The 20,312-nt window shown below is 45.9% G+C and overlaps 1 protein-coding gene across 3 annotated transcripts in view; it reads left to right on the top strand.

Moving 5' to 3' along the window:
* The window catches only part of PIK3R5 (phosphoinositide-3-kinase regulatory subunit 5), an 87,712-nt gene extending 68,010 nt beyond the window's left edge, over positions 1-19,702 (top strand). For all 3 annotated transcript variants that reach the window (XM_077327504.1, XM_077327505.1, XM_077327507.1), the window contains exons 11-19: positions 1,152-1,299; positions 2,877-3,002; positions 3,714-3,842; positions 4,500-4,593; positions 6,418-6,494; positions 6,750-6,843; positions 12,054-12,136; positions 12,702-12,814; positions 14,604-19,702. In XM_077327504.1, the coding sequence (XP_077183619.1) occupies positions 1,152-1,299; positions 2,877-3,002; positions 3,714-3,842; positions 4,500-4,593; positions 6,418-6,494; positions 6,750-6,843; positions 12,054-12,136; positions 12,702-12,814; positions 14,604-14,751 (1,012 nt within the window). In that variant the 3' untranslated portion in view covers positions 14,752-19,702. The remainder of the gene's footprint in view (positions 1-1,151; positions 1,300-2,876; positions 3,003-3,713; positions 3,843-4,499; positions 4,594-6,417; positions 6,495-6,749; positions 6,844-12,053; positions 12,137-12,701; positions 12,815-14,603) is intronic.
* Positions 19,703-20,312: the final 610 nt, after the last annotated feature.

Here is a 20,312-nt window from a genome sequence, read left to right as displayed (position 1 = left end):
CCTCCCACTGTTGCCCTCCCAGTCACTAAGAGCAGAAAGCATCACTGCCCCAGACATAGGGTTCCCTCTATACCTTGTGGTTAATAGCCACTGATGGATCTCTGGTCCATATATGTTTTTAATGCCATCCAGTCTTGAAGCTGCCTATGCTTATAGCTGCTACCACTACCTTGGGCAGTGAATTCTACATGTTAACTACATGTTACTCTTTGGGTGAAGAAGTACTTCCTTTTATCTGTTCTAAACCTACTGCTCATTCATTTCAGTGAGTGCCCATGTGTTCTTGTATTGTAAGAAAGATTTACAAATTATGTGTATCCTACAAATAATTTGTAAATCTCTTATCCTGTCACCCCTCAGTGATTGTTTATGCAAGCTAAAAGCCCTAACCTCTTTAACCTTTCTTCATAGGGAAAGTGTTCCATTTGCTTAATCATTTTAGTTGCCCTTTGCCCCACTTTTTCTAATGCCATATCTTTTTGAGGTGCAGTGACCAGAACGGTACACGATGCACCAAATGAGCCCACACAATAGGTTTAGACAGGAGCCTTATGATGCTGGCTATATAAACCACAGGGTTTATATAGTGTATACTCAGACTTGAGGTGAAGTTCACTCTGTCATATCCTGCTCCTTTCCCCCTAGTGCAGCCTTTCTCAACACGTTTATAATTGAGAAATCATTGAGAAACATTCTCCAGGCTTCAAAAAAACCCAGAAGTGGTATGATCATACAGAATATGGTTGGGAATCATAGCTGTGAACACGCCCACCCAGGCCCCTCTCCTACCCATCCCCTCCAGGCCCATCATTAGCCATTCGGGGAGTCAACATGACCATATATGGTCATATCACCCAATAAATATTCCACTCATTCAGGAAACCTTTTCCAGGGCTGTCAAGAGACCCCAGGGTTTCATGAAGCCCTGATGGAGAAAGCCTGCTCTCGTGTTTGGTCACCTTTACCTGCCATGTCGTAACAAAAAGCACTCTCTGAAACGGTGTGCTGCAGTACTGCTGAGTGGGCAGAATGTCTGCCTACAGCACGATGCCTTCTTGCAGCCTTTTCTATGCAGCTTGCCTTGTTGCTCGCATATGTCAGCAATATGAGCTCAGTTGACCTTTTCCTTACCTATCTGTTCTTCAATACAGATCTCAAGAGAGGAGCTGCATGTGGCTGACTCGGTACTTCAAACTGCAGTTTTTCTATGTCCCTGTAAAGAGGAGTGGTCCTACCTCATCCCCACTTACCTGCTCTCCTTCTCCAGGAGACCCACAGTGCCGTGTTTTAGGATCTACGGTATGCATTTGGGACAGGAAGGGAGGCTGCGGGGCATGTTTTGCTTTTGTGGATGGCACAGGCTCTGCTAGCTGAGGATGCTGATAGCTAGGGTTACCAGTTCTGGGTTGGGAAATACCTGGAACCGTTGGGGGTGGAGCCGGGAGTGGGTGAGATTTGGGGCAGGCCCAGATGCACTAAATCAGGGGTAGTCAAACTGCAGCCCTCCAGATGTCCATGGACTACAATTCCCATGAGCCACTGCCAGCGAACGCTTGACATCTGGCGGGCCGCAGTTTGACTACCCCTGCACTAAATAAAATCAGAGTCCAGTAGCACCTTTAAGACCAACAAAGATTTATTGAAGGCATGAGCTTTCGAGTGCAAGCACCCTTCATCATAGAATCATAGAATCATAGATTTGGAAGGGTCTATACAGGCCATCTAGTCCAACCCCCTGTTCAACGCAGGATCAGCCCTAAGCATCCAAGAAAAGTGTGTATCCAACCTTTGCTTGAAGACTGCCAGTGAAGGGGAGCTCACCACCTCCTTAGGCAGCCTATTCCACTGCTGAACTACTCTGACTGTGGTCAGACTATGATCTTCTTACATTAGCGATCCCCAACCTGTGGGCCGCGGACCACATGTGGTCCTTCGACTAATTGGAGGTGGGCCCCGAAGGACGCCTTCTCTCCCCCCCCCGGCCCTTCATCCCCCCCGGCCCTTTACAACACACTTTGGGTGTCATTGTCCCCCATCACTCCCAGATGGGACTATCTCATTGCAGAGAAACAAGCTCAGGGTTCCCATTGATTTGTCATTGTCATGAGTTAAAAATTTCCATGAAAATAAAACGTTCCTTATGTTCATTGTTGTGGCGTGTCTGTATCTTATTTTGAAGGGATGTTTAAACATTACCATAGCAATCAGAGAGTGTTAGGGCAGTGGTTGAGAGTAGAGTGGTTGAGAGTAGACTACCCCCCCCCCCACCGGGCCTCAGTAAAAGGCGTTGAGTGGTCCCTGGCGTTGAGTGGTCCCCGGTAATTAAAAGGTTGGGGACCACTGTCTTACATGACAGGGAATATATAGCAAAAATCAGTTCTGTTACATCTGTGTCACAACCAGATACAGCCAATGATAATCCTTTCTCAAAACAGCCAATGAATCCCCTAGAATTCAGTGTACTTTACAAAGAGAAACCAAAGTGTTGCTGGTAGAGAGTTCAAAGGCTATCACCTCTCCATATGTTGCTTGCTCCATACAACTGTGAGACATTCCTCCCAGGGAATTGCTGGTCACTTCCCAAGGCCAGGGAGTCAAACTCAAAATTCCATTAGAATGCCATATCTTACAGTCATATTATCACAAATAAAATACATAGTGAGGAATATGGATACACAAGTTGAACAAGGTTAGCATGAATAAAAAAAGCCTGCACTAAATAGTCACTCTAGCAGCCATTCTAGCTCCTTCAGATCCTCCTTCCCAGATTCTACCTCCAAATAATTAACCCTTGTATATTACTACACAGTAAGCACAAGTGTCTTCAATAGCAACAAATTTGCTGTTATTTGAATGTATTTCTTTTTTTATTTCAGGATCCTGGTTTGGCAAGGATGGAAAACAGCACAAACAACATCTCCCAGTATGTAGGTATGCTGGACCCATGGTACGAGCGCAACGTTCTTGGGCTAATGAACCTTCCTACGGATGTCCTGTGCCAGGTACTTCCTTAATTCTGTACTGCCTATTTTCCTTTGTGCAATGTGTGCGCTCTCTAGAACGCCTGGTCTAATGTACATGCATGGAGATGGTTTCTCCTCCCAGCCCTCTACTGTCAGTGGATTACTAGTGCCAGTGCCAGGAGGCAACATCAGGAAGGATTTTGGCCTCTCATGCCCTGTTGTTGGACCTCCAAAGGAACTAGTTGGCCCCTGTCTAAGACAGGATGTTGGACTAGACAGACCACTGGTCTGATCCAGCAAGGCTCCTCTTATATTCTTACTAGCCAACTAAAAGTTGTTGTAGGGGTCATTGAGACCAAAGGAAACATCAAGGGACACTGAGGGGCTGTAGCTCAGTGGCAGAGCATCTACTTGGCACGCAGAAGGTCCTAGGTTCAATCCCTGGCACTTCCAGCTAAAAGAATTAAGAGCTAGGTGATGTGAAAAACCTTAGACCCTGGAGAGCTACTGCCAGTCTGATTCAGTATAAGGCAGTTCCATGTATCTCTGCTTTCACTGGGAATGGCATGCATGTGGCAGGCAGGAGTGTAGCACCTTTTTGTGCTCAGAATGAGAACGGCTCTTGGACTGGGTGTAAGTAGTAGTTGAGTCCCCAGACCTATGACTCAGCATCAGTGGGTACCTGCCTGTCTTGTACTCCTGATGAGTTAATGGGTTGGTGTTACTGTTTACCCTATGCTCTTTCTGTAGCAGTCCATCAAACCTGAGGGTGAACCCCTAGAGGAAGCAGCAGAGCAGCTCCCCATCCTTGCAGATATGATACTTTACTACTGTCGCTTTGCAACCCACCCTGTGCTGCTGCAGGTCTACCAGACAGAGGTAAGATCTGCAACTTCTTGCCATAATCTTCATGGGACTGGCCAAGCAGCCTAAAGGGTTGCGAATCTATCTTACCTATTACATTATATTCTCCCCCTCTTCCAAGGAGTTCACAGTGGCTAACATGTTTCTTCCTTCCTTGTTTTATCCTTGCTCCCTGAAGTTAGCTATGATAAGAGTCTCCTCAATTTCCCATGGCAGAGTGGAGATTCAAATATAGGTATCCCAGATCTTTGTCAGGACATGTTAACAACTATACTATATTAAATTTCAGTTTCTTGTTGACCTTTTCCTGTGTGTACCAGTGGGGGATGCTAGTACAATCTTCTCTTTCAGGACTCCTGTCCAAGCAAAGAAAATGCTACTCACACACAACATGGCTTCTGGCATTTTCCTTCCTGGTCTATCAGTAGCACTGAGATCTCCCTTACCCCCATGCATGAATCTGGGTCTTTCTATTTGCAACAGGGGATGTTTGAAAAGAGTTTGTGTGCCTAAAGTTCTAGCTATCACACCTCTGTAAACTGTACACCTTTTTGCCCCCTAAAACCCACAAAAATTACTATTTTCTTATGAAATGTTGACCCTCATGAAGTTTTGCATGTCTCAGATCCCAGGGAGATACTATAATGATCCTTTCCTTTCTGACCCTCACAGCTCACTTTCATTGGAGGAGAGACGAAGACTGAGATCTTCATCCACTCCCTAGAGATGGGTCACTCAGCAGCCACACGGGCCATCAAAGCTTCAGGTAGGGGCCTGGTCCCAATTCTCTCTGTGCCCATTTTATGTTCATTACTGGGAATGGAATGCAATCTGTCTTGTATTATGACCTGATCATTGGACATTTTTTCAACTTTAAAATATGGTTGCAGCTACAGTCTTCTCTGTGTGGCTAGATAAAGTGCTACTGAGGTATCTCAAGACAAGTGATGAACATGAACTTGGGCACAAACCAAATTTTCCCACAAAAAAGCCCCAGGCTGGTTCTGCCCTTACCTTTTTTTTTCCTGTTGTCAATCCTGCTGAATTCAGATCAATTTGAACCCAGGTCTTCCTCCTTCCTTTCCCCCAAAATGAAACAGAAAGAGTTCTACACTTGATTGGGGAAGTCCAGAGGGGGAAGGGGAGCAGTGGTCATGAAGCTACTTGTTTATTTTTCTCTTCCTGAACGAGCGCGGGTGTGTCAGGAGAAGCTCCAGCCAGCATTAAAGGCTGGAGAGTGCTTTATTTCTTGTCTTTTGACTCCTGAGTCTACACCCAGAGCAAGCCAGGGGAGGAGCAAGTGCAGCGTGAGGCTGCTTGTTTTTTTCTTTTCCTGAATAGGGTGGGGGAGGGGATTGGAGGCAGCAGCCTCACAGAGAACAAAAGGCAAATCTCTGCTGAGAGAAGTGTGGGCTTCTGGAGCGCAGTCACTTTAAAACAGATCCCAAAATGAGAGCAAAAGTAAGTCTTGTGACGGAAGTCTTGCAGAATTTGAACTAACACCCTGACCAATCAGCAACAGACTGCTTCACTACATCAGTGTTGGAGGTGCCGGGGAGGAAGTTAATCCAGCAAAACACAGAGCATCTACACTTAATACTGGAGCTTCTCAAAGTGGGTTCCACAAATATAGCAACTTATACCCATTCCTGGATATTACGAGGGAAAGGTAGGGCCACCGTGGATCAGTCAAATGTTGCAGAGGAAAATTTAAAGTGCTAAATATCAGGTTGAAAATTGAATAACATGTAGATTAGCTTTTTAAAATCAGGGTCACCGGGGATAAAAAGCCCAGTGCAGATTTGCCCCCAGTTCCTGTCTCCCAAACTGAGGTTCAGAGGGATGCTTCTCCCAAATATTTCACAGACCTTTGTCCAGTTCAGTTTGAGGGTTCAGCTGGCAGTCATTTTTAGTCTAACAGCAGACGGGTTTGTGCGCACCACTCTCAGCCTGAAATGGCTGTGAGACATATCAGCAATTGATATTGCTCTCCCACACACACTTCCAAGTAGGAGGGAGCAAAACTGATCACTGAAATAGCTTGCAGCTATTTGGGGCTGGTAGTCCTTGGAAATGCATCTTTCCTGGGGTGGGGATTGGAGTGGGAGAACAGAAAATGCTGGATTCATTGATAGGCACGTTTGTCACTTCAGTGGTGAAGCCATGTGGACTCCATAGGGGAGGATCCTGATGCGCATCATCATCATGGTACATCTGATTCCCTTCTTAAAGGCTAAAACAGACCTTACAAACACCATGGGTCTCAGTTTGCATTCAAAAGGTGGTCTTCGTGTTCATATTAGGGCTATGCAATAATCAAAGCCACTCACACCCTCACTTTGTCATTCACATGTCAAAGGGAAAAAGTGGACTAACAAAGCAAGTGGGGACTGAAGGGTTATATTCCCCCTCGCTTTCCTATAAGCCTTGGAAATGAATCAGCTTGCTTTTTGCAGATGGATGAAGATCCCTGTTGTATCTATCCCGGGAACTCTTGCAGAGTAAGAGAAGCTGCATTTTACCAGGGCTTGAAATATTGAAATATGAATCCAGCAGCCAAGGGAATCTCCTTCTTTTCTTTTTTGTGCAGGTCCAGGTAGCAAACGACTGGGCATTGACGGAGATCGAGAAGCCATCCCACTTACACTACAGATCGCCTATAGCAAGGTAACCAAAATATTCAGGGTCTAGATCCAAGGGTTTCACCATGCTGGAAAAGGGAGATTCCGTTAAAGAGAAGCACAGGCAAGAGAATTGAAAAATGAATTAAGAGTCCAGCTCTCTTGAAGACACCCTAACCTGGGGTTAGAGCAGCACTGTTGCAGAGCTGTTGCCTCAAGCTCTGTTTCACACAGGAGAGGGAAAGAAACACACACACACCCTATTGTCACCAGGAGAGTAACCCATTTCTGGTCCCATTAGAGAGCAGTCAGTGGAAGGAACCGCTGGAACAACACCGAGAAAGTCTGCACGTCCATCAACCTCAGCAAGGCTTCTAACAGGCAAGAAGAGCTTGGTAAGTGCTGGCAGCAATTTTACCTTCTCTGCGCAAAGCAGAAGCCAGAAGAAGCATGCATGCAAAGTGTCATCAAGTCGCAGCTGAATTATGGTGACCCCATAAGGCCTTCAAGGACTGAGATGTTCAAAGGTGGCTTGCCATTGCCTGCCTCTTCTTAGTGACCCTGGGCTGCCTTGGTGGTCTCCCATCCAAATACTAACCAGGGCCGACCCAGTTTAGTTTCCAAGATCTGACAACATTGGGCTAGCCTGTGCCGTCCAGGTCAGGGCCAGGGGGAGAGAGGGATTGTGCATTTGCCTGTGGGGAGAATAGAACAGGCTGGACAGAGAGATGGGAGAGGCCTCATTAAAAGGGCTCATGGGTTAACTCTCCCCCATGTTTTGATTTCCCATTCAACTTCTGCTGCGAGAGTTGTGTGTACGCACTGCAGTCTTGCACATGTACACTGACAGATGGTGCCTAGTACAGATCAGGAATACTGAGCACATGGGCCTCGTTGACACACAGGGTTTCAGTCAGAGGACATTTGTGGTCAAGGGCTTGTGCCTTCATTCTCAGCATACTTACCACCCCCTAGCTAAGCTATAGAAGATACTGCAGCCCAAAAGTCACAACCAGGTGATCTGCTGATCTCATCCATCACTAGCGCACATGGAAAGGTGAGATGGGGACACGACAGCTTGACCTCCTCGGTATTTTCTGAATCTCTGTGTAATGTAGAGCATATTTAACCTTTTCAAAGATTGAGTACTCCATCAGTTCCCAAAGAGCAGAAGGACCACCATCTTTTCCCACTTCCTCCCACACTGCAGTCCTGCTGACCTTTCCTTTTTATCTGCTTAACATCATTTAGTCAGCATTGTGTGCCTGTCTGCTAACCAAAGACAAATTTGGTAAAGATGGCAGCCTGCTCTGACCTTTTCTGGAGCTTTTGGGTCAGAATACATCCTACCTAAGAGAGATCCAGGACTGGCTTCTCCAATTATTTATGTATGTACATCCTTGACAAAGGAATGTTTGGGAGGGAGACTGTTCCTGTGCCCCCCCCCCCGTTACAGCTAAAAGCAACTTGGGGAGAAGGTAATTTCTATAAGTAAAACTGTACTTTAGACCTAATCCAAGTCTCCCCCCCCCCTATAAACATCTGTCTTGCTGGTCATGTATCACTCATGTAATGTGTAGGATGGCTCTGAGTTTCATTATTATATTTTCCCTATTATTTATGTACTAGGGACAAAGCTCATTGCATTCAGGAATACAATGGGGACTAGAATTTGGGGAAGGGTTGGGGATTGGAAGAACTCTACAGATGGCATCTCTCTCCCCCCAGGACATGGAAAGGCTGCAGGCTGGAGGCCCTGGACAGGGACTCATCAGCAGGGGCAGCTCTCACGCAACAGGGATCTGCAGCCTCTAATCCTCAGAGGGAAATGGAAGGAGGAGGGGGCAGTCAGGGGTGGGAGACAGAAGGCGATTGGCTGGGTGCTGGACAGACAGGCAAGCCGGTCGGAGGAGGAGGCACTCGGGGGTGGGACAGCCGCCCTGAGTGGGTGTTAAGTGCTCAGTAGCACTTAAGCCGTGAGACCAGCATCTCCTCCCAGGCCTTACCAGAAATATTAAATGGCATAGATTTTTGGGCAACTGTGTGCTCCATCCTCTTCGTCCTCTGTGGCATTCACTTCTCCCTTTTTATTATTTTTTGGGGGGTGGGGACAGTATGGATGTGTAGATTTCCCCCATCATGCTGTGTTTCCATTATGTTTTGGGCTGAACTTGTTGTTGGGTTGTTTTCCAGGAAGAGGATAACATGTTGGAATGTTTGTGTATGTACATTGTATGCACATTGGATCTTGTGTATGCACATTGCTCATCATATAATTTCTCCAAAGGGTTTTTTAAAAAATTGTCTTTCTGCAAAACAGTTCCTGTGCTCCTGCATGAAGAAAACATGTTGCGTGTGAAAAAAAAGCCCCAGTTACCCTGGAAAGCAGTCTCCCTTTTGCCTCGTTTTTCTGCCTTAGCACAAAGCAAATAAATAGCAATGAAATCCTTAGTTCCACAGAACTAAAAAAAGTTTTTCTTTTGAATATGTTTGCCCTGTTCTGCAGAAGTCCAGGATATGACTGAATGCCCTTCTCCCTTTCTGTCTGAATCCACTCATTCATGCTTACAGTCCAAACTCCCAGTCTGAAAGAACGGTTGACTGCTGCACCAACAAAAATTTCTAGCAATTTAAAAGCTCAGGATCTGGGGAGAAACTTAACAAGGGAGACACTTCTAGAAAAATCGAGCTTCTTCCTCTCAGTGCAGAGGGGTGGGATGAAATAGTATGTGACTAAAAGTCATTCTTTCTATCTGACCTACCTTGGACAGTTGTGGGGATAAAATTAAGGGCCATTTCCCACGGCTTAAAAATAGCACAATGGTTGCTAATTGAAAACGCTACTAATTTGGCATTACCCACGACGTCGTAGACAATCTGCAACACTCCTGAAACCGATCAGCAATAAGCGCTTCGTTTTAGCGCTTTCAGGGGAATCCAGAAAAGTGGATTCACCCTCCGGATAGCGATACACTCCTGCAACCAATCTGCAACACTAGCGCTAAAGACCTGTGCGTTACCATTGTTGCTGGTTCTTCAAAGCCCCTCCCCCTGGCTCTCTTCTCCAAACTTCCGGCGAAGCGATCGCCATTTTTTTTTCTCGGAGCGAGCGGGGATAAACGCACCGGCGAGCCTCTTTCTGTTTAGAGGCTTCCCTGGCTTCATTCCTTCACCTTTAGTCACTAAGCACAAACCACTTAAAAGCCCGTTTGCTGGAATAAAGTCCCTTTATTTTTTACACATAAATTCAGCCGAAAATCGAGCCCGTGAGAAGGGGGGGGGGGATTTTTTTTTATCACTCGAGGCAGCGTGCAAACGATCATACAATCAAACGACAGCTCACATTAGGCAGCTGGATGGGTCTCTCCGTAGCAAAGAATCTACACAGATTCGTTGCTATGGGTCTGTTTTTTTTTTTAAAACCTTTCTTAAAGGGAAAGGGGCTGTTTGGGAGCATGCTAACGGCTGCCCATTGGCTGCTTGACGGCCAGGGGCGGGACGAGCTTGGCAATAGCGCTTCCTTTCTAGCGATTTCTGCCGAGACCGGAAGCCTGTGGGAAACGCTAAAAAACGCAACTGATTCCACTACAAAGCCAGGTGTGCAAAACGACGAATTCCACTATTTTAAATGGCGATTTTTCATTCCGCAAACAATTTGCAACAAAGATCCCCGTGCGAAAAGGCCCTAAGGTGGTGAGAACCATGGATACTACCTCAAAACTCCTAAGGGGAAGGGTTGGGATAAAAAAGTGCTAAACACATTGATACTAAACTAGAGTTTAAGAGACCTGTGCATTAAAGATAAAAATGTGTGTGTGTGTGTGTTTGGGGGGGCATTTTACATTGGAAGAAGGGTTTCAGTTAAGAAGGTATGCAAAACAGAAGACAAGTTGGAGAGGAGAGATGCTTTCCACCCCACACCCCAGGCAAATGTGTTGCTACATCTGGGCCAGTCACCCAAGTCCCAAATATCAGTTCTTTTCAAGGGCTACATAAAGACACTCTATGAAACTGCTTCCTTTGCATTCTATTCTATCCCTTTCCAGTTCCCTGCAATATTACTACTGACCACTAGGTGTTGTTGTTGCAAACCCTTGGACATTTTACAGCTCCAGGGAGGCTGGCTGCTCTTATGTGCCTTCTGCCAGATTCAGAATTGGCTTTGGACCAATTCCTAAAGGAAATTCTATTTTTGGCATCTTTAAGCACTGTGCTTTTCAATTGCTCTTTTAGACTGACTGTGACTCTGTAACCTAGATTGTGTTTTGCAAAGAGTTGGCTCTTGTACAAAATGTGTTTGTTTATTTGTTGTCCAGCACAGCAACAGGCTTGTTGGAAAGAAGAGTGAGGGATCATAAGAAAATGTAGGTGGAAGGGTGGGCAGGCCCTATACAGCTGCAGTCTGCACTGAGTGAAGAAGTCCCATTAGTTCTGTTGACCACTGAAAGTTCCTGGATGGCCCAGGCAAGCCCAGTCCTATCAGATCTCAGAAGCTAAGCAGGGTTGGCCTGGGTTACTGTTTGGATGGGAGACTGTCAAGGAATACCAGGGTTGTGGCACAGGGACATGCAACCTCCAAACATTTCTTGCTGGGCAGCCAGTCCATCTTAGGATCTCCTGGCTAGATAACACACATGCCATATTTGCCAGTCATTGACACGCACAGCCCTCCATTTTAAAATGACAGCTTTGATTCTGCAGGAGTGACCAGGCCCATGTTAATTGGTGCCTTACATATCTAAGGCCCTGTAGACCATAGGATGAACTAAGGTAAAGAAGGAACTGATACATTCAGCCCGCACAACTGAACCCAAATTGTCTGTTCAGGAAAGGTTTGGAGATTGAGGAGTCTGATACCAATGGAATGCCTGGTCAGACTGGGGTGGCCTGGCTGGGGAAGATGATGCTGCAGAGTGAGGAAGGATGGGAGGTGGAAGCAGGGAGGAGAACTACAGATGTAGAGTCGGAGGACAAAGAGAGGACAGTGTCCAGGCATGGCAGAAACTGCAGCTGTGGGAAGGGATCATTGAGCCATCCACAGACTTCAATACTGTGTGTTTCAGACTTTTGCAAACAACCATGCGAACACAATGCAGACTGGATTGCACTTAGAGATGCTATAGCAAGAGGCCTCCTGACCATTCCTTTTGAGGCTTGCTTCAAGTACTGGCAGAAGGAACTGAGGGGAGGGGAAATAGGAAAGGCGTTGTGTGACTTCTGCTTTAAAGAAGAAGTGGATGCTGTAGCAATTACAGAATGCTAGTGTGCCCCTCCCCCCACCCTGTTGCTCCCAGGGATTGCCAACTGCAGCTTGCTGGCAATACCAGTTTTGCCCATGGATGCATTTTTATTCTGCGCTTTCTCCAAGGATCTCAGGTGGCATAGTTTATCTCCAGAATAACCCTGTGAGGAAATAATATTTATTTATTTATTTATATTTATTTATTTATTTATTTCATGTTAAGGTGGGGGGATTTGAACACGGCTCTCCCAGATCCTAATTCAACACTAGCCACTACACTAGCTCCTAACAGATGCCAGGATCTACTGCAATGTTTTCTGGAGGCTTCTACAGTTACAGTGCTCCTTCTTCTTTGTGTTTCAGATTCCAAAACAGAATGCTTGACCCTCACAGTGACAGAAGTCATTAAGAGGCAAAGCTCAAAGTCCAAGAAGAGTTTCAATCAGGTAACCTGGCTCACCCACCATTTCACCTTCTGAAATTATCCTGGCCTCTTATTGGGAGGGGAGATTATTTGTATGCTAGAGCAGTGGTCCCCAACCTGCGGGCCGCGGCCCGGCGTCGGGCCGCAAAGGCCATGGCGCCGGGCCGCGGCTCCCTCTCCCCGCCCCCCCCCCCGCAGTAAAAAACTTCCCAGGCCGCAAGCTTGCAGCCCGGGAAGCTTCTTACTGCGAGAGGGCGGGGAGAGGGAATCAGGGCCGGGCCACGCACGCGCGGCCCGCGGGTGCGGCCCGATCCACGGGTGCGGCCCGCGGCGCGGCCGGGCGCGGCTCGTGGGCGCGGCCCGATTCGCGGGTGCGGCCTGCGGGCGCGGCCCGATTCGCGGGTGCGGCCCGCGGGCGCGGCCGGGCGCGGCTCGTGGGCGTGGCCTGCGCGGTCCCTGCGGGCGCGGCCCAATGCCCTGCCGGTCCCCAGCCTAATAAAGGTTGGGGACCACTGTGCTAGAGCACCTCTGGATTTCCCTCCACAACTATCACCAATGTATGATCTGGGATTTTTTTTTACTTGCAGCAGATCAGTGTGTCTCAGATAAAAGCAGACAAAGTTCAGATCACAGGGGTCAACTGCTCCTTTGCTGTGTGCCTGGACCAGGATGAGCGGAAGATTCTGCAGAGTGTCACCAGGTAGGAAGCGGAGAGAGAGAAAGAAACCTCTCCTGCAACTGTTATCAGCTTCTACATCCGGTAGGGAAAGTCCTTTTGAAGCTACAGTGGCTGTTTACACATTGGTAGGGATATCAGTCCCTAAGTGGGACTTGGGGAGCTCCTGGGAATCTTGAGGCAACAGTGATCAGTACCTCTGGAGAAAATGGCTGCTTTGGAGGGGGCTACTCTGTCTGACAAGGATCTGGGAGACCCAATCTGCCATGGACAATTTCTGCATGACTTTGGGCCATTTATTTATTTATCATGTGGCCTGTGTGTAGCGTAGCCAGGAGGTCCAAGGATTGTCTCCCAGCCAGGTAAAGAACATTCAAAGGTCATTTCAATTTCCTCTTTCTGCATCATGACCTTGAAGGAACTACTACCCAATTACTTGGAGCTTTCCCATCCAAATGCTAGCCAGCCAGCTGTGTAGCTTCCAAGATCTGACTAGATTGGGCTAGCTTGGGCTATCCAAGTCAGGGTGGCTTTGGACCAATCTCATTCTCTCAACCTCACCTGCCTCATAGAGTGGCTGTTGCGGTAATAAAAATTATTGTGGTAATAAAAATGTGGAGGAGAGGAGACCAACGCAAGACTCATTGGTGTCCCCATGAGGGAGGAAGGTATAGGTTTCCAAAGCAGGCAAGGCACGCAGTTCAAACACCTTCAGAAGCACACACAGATTGTGATAATCAAACATGAAGCAGCTTTGATGAGGCCAGAGAGGTGGTTGAATGAAGCCTCCAAAATGAAAGTGACAGTAGGAATAGGGCTCCCAACTCCATATTGGGGAATTCCTGGAGATTTAGGGGTGATGCCTGAGGAGAGGAGGCGTTGGGAAGGGGAAGGACCCCCTCCCCCCCCAGTGTGATATAATGCCACAGAATTCAACAGCTATTTTCTCCACATGACTCACACTGGTAGTCTGGAGATTTCTGGACTGCAGTGGGAGGATAGCATCCTCAACTATAGATCAATCTCCTCTTTCAGTCTTACAGGATTGACTTCCTGCATTCCTGACATGGTGATCCAGTGCATAATAAAAAACATAATCCCCCAAGCAAAATGAGTAACCTTTTCTCCCAGGGTACATCCGTACATCTTTCTAGCCCTTTGAGCTAGAGAGGAACAAAATATAGGTTGTGGGAGGTGTCCTGGACCACCAGGATGAGTCCCTGCATAGTGTGTACTCCTTGTAAAACTACTGAGCCTAGATTTTCCAAGCAGAGCTCACATCCCTGCAAGCCTCCTGATGGCCTTGGGGCAGAGGAAAATGTCTTGTGTTGTCCCAATGGATCACTACACCAAGATGCCTGGCTGTTGCTGGAATAATGTGTTCTTACTGTTGATCAGTAATCCAGTGTCTGGCAAGATCTGTAGTGTGCATGATTCAGAAACATGTGAAGAATGTCCTACAGGAGGCATTAGAAGTGTATTTAGCAAAGTTAGCTTAGGAACTTCCTGATGTTTTTCAAATAATCTCTTCCATTTTCCTAATTGGCTTTTTGGAGACTTCCTGTTCATTTGAGCACATTTCCTCCCTCTTTGCCTACGAAACAGACAGACAATTAGCTAGGGCTCTCTCCTCTCACTCACAAAATTGTTTCTCTTCACAATAAAAACATTTTATTCTTTTAAGCAGCTGGGTGCCTTGCTTTTGTTTGCATATTGTAAACCTGCCAATATGAAGGACCTCAAGATTGTAATTTCTGAACTTTTGTATGCATCCTCCTCTTTAGATCATTGCCACAATCTCTGTTTCTTGCAGGTGTGAAATCACAGAGTGCTACAAACCCAAGATCAATGAGCCCTGCTTTGGAGGAAGGTCCACTTCTCTTCTCCCTACCCAAGATGCCTCTGATTTCTGCTCTCTTCTGTGCTTGCCTATTGCCACTTTCAGCGGGGCACTACCCTAAGGAATGCCGCAAGGGTGAAGCAAATAATCTGCTTCCTGCTTCCAGTGCCCTTAGATGTTGCTGCCAGACACTCCATGAACCAGGAGTTATTGCCAAGTATTGCATGGAAGGGGGAAATATGGTGACATTTCCCTGGCAGCATGATTTGGCAGCAGCTGGCACAAGGCAGTGAAACCCCCTGGATTTGGGGAAGATGTACTTGAGCTCTTGGACCAGAAGAATTCTTCTGTATTGGAAGCGAAGATATTCCGCTCCCTATGAGTGCTATTTGGAAAGATTTTGCAGATATTGGACTGTGTAGATGATGGCCAAGAAAAGAAGTAGGGGGCTTGGCTGTCCGCTGTGTATCTTCATGCAGAGGGATTTGATTTGTGGGTTGAGAGAACAGGCAGGGGTCTGTTTCCATGGGGCACGCTTACTCAGAGGGCCTGATTGGGTTTCTAGAATACTCTTTGGTAAGCAGCAGCCACCTAGGGGGGTTGTCAGATCAGGGTGTCTAACTTGCCACCCCCCAGCACCATTTTGTCATTTCAGATCACCCTCCTCTGGAGTTGGTATTTGTCCTGTTTGTGGAAAACATTCAGGTAGCCAACACCTTGCCTGCATATTCCCCCAGTGAAGCAAATTTTTTTTATTTATTTATTTTATATTTCAACTTATATACTGCCACTCTCAGAGACTCACGGCGGTTAACATAAAAGAATAAAACAATCCATCCCATAAACCCCACCAAATACATTAAAAGATGTCTATTCATTGGAGAACTCCCCATCTCTCCTCCCCTGTCCAGCTGCAGTCAAATAGCAGCTTGGAGAGCAATTTAAATTAAGGAAGGGGGGAGCTGAATTATTACCTCCCCAACTCCTCAACTGAAATCTATTATTATTTATCTCCCAGGATCATGCTTGGCTTGGCCCTGAGTCTTACTCATCACTGTACAAAGCAGCCCATGTAAATAATGGCTACTCCATTTTAAAACTGCATGGTGCACAAGGAATTTTGTGCCTACGTTTTCTCAGCAACCCAGAATTGTTGGTGCTTTTTCATTCCTGGGTTTGACCCAGGTAAAATCTCTTGAATGCCCATTCTCAGTAAGTAGAATGCCCAGTCTCAGTAAGTAGAAGCAAGGTTGTATGCCGCCCAAGCTTCTTACCAATGACCTGCTGACATGCACTGAATTGGTTTGAAGGACAAGTTGGGAAGAGGAAATGATGAGTAGCTACATGCTCTCAATGAGACAGCATAGATACCTATGTTAAAAATTAACGAAAATACTTCTCATTATAGAACAAGGCAAAAATGGGAAACACCAGTGTGAGGTGCCCTGTCCCTTAGTTACTTCTGTGCATCTGGATTTCACAGTATGTGTTGTCTCTGATTGGTTCGTGGCTGCAGGTACTTTCATTGTGTCATTGTTTATGCTGCTTTATCCTGTGGTCATGGCTAGAAGGGATACATTCTTGTTGTGGGCCAAGGCAAATCTGGCCCTTTGCTTTTCATGATGAAATGCATAATAAATCACACTCACAGCTCCTTTTATTGCAATAGGTGTCACCTGGGCCTTGGTAACAGCAGGCTCTCATCCTGGCTTCTGCTTCTGAATGGTAGCCTCCAGGTGACAGGCAAGATCCACATTGGCAGGAAAAGGGATAAATCCAATACAAACAAAATATATAGGAATTGTCCAGGCTATTCCAAATCAATAATTAATCTTTTTATTTCTTCTTTTTTATAAGAAACTTTGTAAATCATCCAAAACCATAACAGAAATAAATCACAACCAAAATGGGTTCCTATGTAAATAATATCCCATTTTCCCAAACTTCCTCAGTGATTGTGATCCTTCATAATATTTTCTTAATATCTTCACTGCTCCATATTAATTATCACATGAGCTCTCAGTCCATCATGCTTTTGGGTCCTAATTAGCTAGCAACTCCTACAGTGAGGTGGTAGTTGCAGCCACCTGGAAGTTGCCAGACAGAACAGTGCAGACAGAGTCATAGCATGTGAAACATTCTGGGGAGAAACAGCAGCTGCGGGTATCAGCAAATGTTGTCACACTGCAAAGCTTGCATAAGAACTGTCGTTAGTTCCCTGTGCTCCATAGCCCAAATGGAAGTTCAAGGTTCATTACTGGAACCTGCAGGATAGTGGTGGTTGTTTTAAATGGGAATTGTTATGTGAAGAAAGAGTTTTTAATCCTTTTTCTGTATACTAGTTCTCTGATGAAAGCTGTCACCCTCCCAACAAGCAGGGTTTGATTCCTTGCTCCTCTGCATGCAACTAGCTGGGTGACTGGCCAGTCACATTCCTGTTAGAGCTGTTCTCATAGAGCAGTTAGAACTCTTCAGCCTCACCTGTTGTGTCTGTTTTGGGGAGAAGATGAGTCGGTGATAGTAAGCTACTCTGAGACTCCTTCGGGCAGTGAAAAGTGGAGTATAAAAACCAAAGGCCATTCCACACCTGTAAAATAAAGTGAAAGGCTTACCTTTTGCAGGCACCATATTTTTGGTGTTTTGCACGATGTCGCACCCAGCAAGCCACATGCCAAGGAAATGTGCAGAGCCAAAGTAGTGCTGTCTCTGCCTCCAATGCCCGCCCTTGCACCCACCTCCCTCTCCCTTCTCCCGGGGATGGGATTAAAAATTTTTTTTTAAGCAAACTGCCTGGAGCAACAAATACGCATTATTTGCCTGGAGCAACAAATATGCATTATTTGCCTGGAGCAACAAATACGCATTATTAACAAATACCCAGGCCAAAAAAAAAAAATTCCCCACCAACTAACACACAAAGCATGCCTCTCTAAAGTCCCCCCCCCAAAAAAATCAGAAACAAGATTACTACAAGGCTAATGATTCCAAAAGGGGTGGCATTTTAAAAAGCACTAAATAGAGAAGTTTTACTTTTTAAATAAATACCTTGCATTGCGGGCCCTTTAAAACAGGGAGAAAGGTGATTCCTCTCCTCCGCCATTTCAAACTGCCGTGCAGAGTGCCCAGAAGTGCGAGAAGGTGGCAGAGGGAAGGGAGAGAGCCAGGAGGTGAGAAATGACCATAGGTGCATTATTTAATAGCGTTATGCCGTGGACCTGGCTTAACACTTTTTCAATGTGCAGAAATGCCCCAGTCTTTCTCTTTAGTTTCACAAGAGAGATGGAAGAAGTATGGCACCTACTTTTTTCTATACATAAATCATACGCAACTGAAAAATATGAGTAACAACTAGGTCTTTTAAAGATCACTGCCTTACGTGAATAAAGTAATTTCAAGGGCACTTTTTTCCTAGTCAACTATAGTGTACTTTTCTTCCTTTTTTTTTTTTTTTTACAAGCAAGAACCATCATATCAGGGTAGGCGGGTATGTCTGTGTTGAACTTTTAAGTGAATGTTCGGTTGGGATGTATCTGTGCTCAGGGAAGGAAAGTCATGCCCCCCCCATTAAAAACATTCTTCTTTACAGAGGTTTCTATGTCTTATTCTGCAGATGGTTAACTTGGTGAGAAAGCACATTTGTCCTTTGTACTCAGGTAATACAGTCTATTCCTTTTGAAAGGCAAAGGAAACTTTCAAAAGTTTTAGGAATATCTGGGGCATGGAGTAAAGCAGGTTACTAAAAAGATCACCCAGCTTAATTAGCAGGAAGCTGTGACACAAAAAACATGTCTTGAATTCTGCCTGGAAGATTGCCAAGGGAGGTTGAATTTCATGCCACAGGAACAGGATACCACAAAGGGATCAACAGCATTGCATTCTCTGTACAGAAGAAAAATCATACAGACTTTGGTACTTGGCAGAAAAGGCTGTCATCATGGGTTAGAATCAAACTCCTAACATCTTGTTATCTCAAGACTCCTCCTGGAAGCAAGACATCCTGCATGTTGCATAGGAGCCATTGTGATTTTAAGTATTCACCATTTAACAATCTTGAAAGCAGAACAAGTGAGTGTACTCTGGGTATGCTGTACTTTAAACCCTGCCCAAAAAGGTTCCAGTTGTAACTGAGAAACTTTGTGTGAGCTGAGCATCTCTTAACAAACTCAAGGGCTGCCTCGTAGAATTAAGTTGTATATATACAACTTAATGTATGTGTCTTAATTTTGTAAGATATTAAAAGATTTTTTAAATCATTTCTAGGCTAGACTTCTGCAACTCACTCTACACGGGCCTACCCCTGTCTTTGACCCGAAAAATGCAGCTGGTACAGAATGCGGCTGCACGGGTTCTTACTAAGTCATCTTGGAGGACCCATGTCCAGCGTTTGCTGAGGCAGCTTCATTGGTTGCCAGTTTGCTATTGGATTAAGTTAAGGTCTTGGTTTTGACCTTTAAGGCTACCTATGGGGCCACCTACCTCCTTATGCCCCCTGCAGGGTGCTTCACCCTGCGGGTATGAATTTGCTGATGTTCCCAGACCACCAGTAAATGAACCTGGCCTTGATGAGGGCCAGGGCCTTTTCGGTCTTGGCCCCTATCTGGTGGAATGAGCTCCTGCAAGAGCTGTGGGCCCTGACAAAACTCTCTTGGTTCCACAGGGCCTGCAAAGCAGAGCTCTTCCACCAGACATTTGGCTGAAGCTGGGCTGAGAATCCTGGGGTTTGACATTGGGTCTCCCTCCCCTTGGGCTCCCAAGCCCAGTATTAGACTGGACCTGGGATGCTGATGATGTACCGCCGTTATACCATCCCCAATCTTGATAGGAACCTATACTGGATGGAGGACTGGAAATGTTGAGGAATGAGTTACAGTTGTTACTGCCATGGAGTTTGTGGTTTTTGAGGATAGGGGGAGGGGATTGTATTTTATGATGCTTTATGATTATATTGTGTCTTTATGGAATATTTTATTGTGAACCGCCGCAAGCCAGCTTGCTGGGAGCGGTGGTATATAAATAAATAAATTTTAATTAACAGTAAAGGTTTTTAAAAAATAAATCAGCATTTTCATACAGCATGACTTCTACTATTTTTTAAGAAGACGGACCATAGGTTGCCGAATCTGTGTGGGGAAATTGCTGAAGATTCGGTGGGGAGAGCCTGAGGAGGGGAGGGACTTCAACTGGACATAATACCAGAGTTTACCCTGCAAAGCTAACATTTTATCCCGCAGAGTTCCTCTCTATAGCCTGGAGATCACTTGCAATTCCAGGAGCTCTCCAGGCCTGACCTGAATGTTCACAACCCAACCTCCCCCCCCCCACACACACCTTCTGAGACTTTCAGTTCTTGCAACTCTCGATTGGGAGATTTGTGGAGATGGGGAGATGGATCCTGGATTGGGGTTAGCAAAGTATAATGCCATGGAGTTCATTCTCCAAAGCAGCCCTTTTCTCCAGGGGAACTGGTCTTGAGCATTCCTGATTCAAAAATATACATGTTTGAGGTAATTATCGTGGGCCATTCCGCACTCGTTCTGAAACGTCTTTAATTTTTAATTTTCTGAAATGTCTTTAATTTTAATTTTTGTGAGGCTCATCTCTGTTTTATCTCTGTGGTAACTTAAGTCAGTTTGCAACTCAGAGCTGGATAAACTTTTCTAAAATGGCCCTTACAGTTGCAAT

This window comes from Paroedura picta, chromosome 3 (assembly GCF_049243985.1).
Source record: "Paroedura picta isolate Pp20150507F chromosome 3, Ppicta_v3.0, whole genome shotgun sequence".
In the NCBI taxonomy this organism is placed as follows: domain Eukaryota; kingdom Metazoa; phylum Chordata; class Lepidosauria; order Squamata; family Gekkonidae; genus Paroedura; species Paroedura picta.
This window is presented reverse-complemented; position numbering and strand designations above follow the sequence as displayed.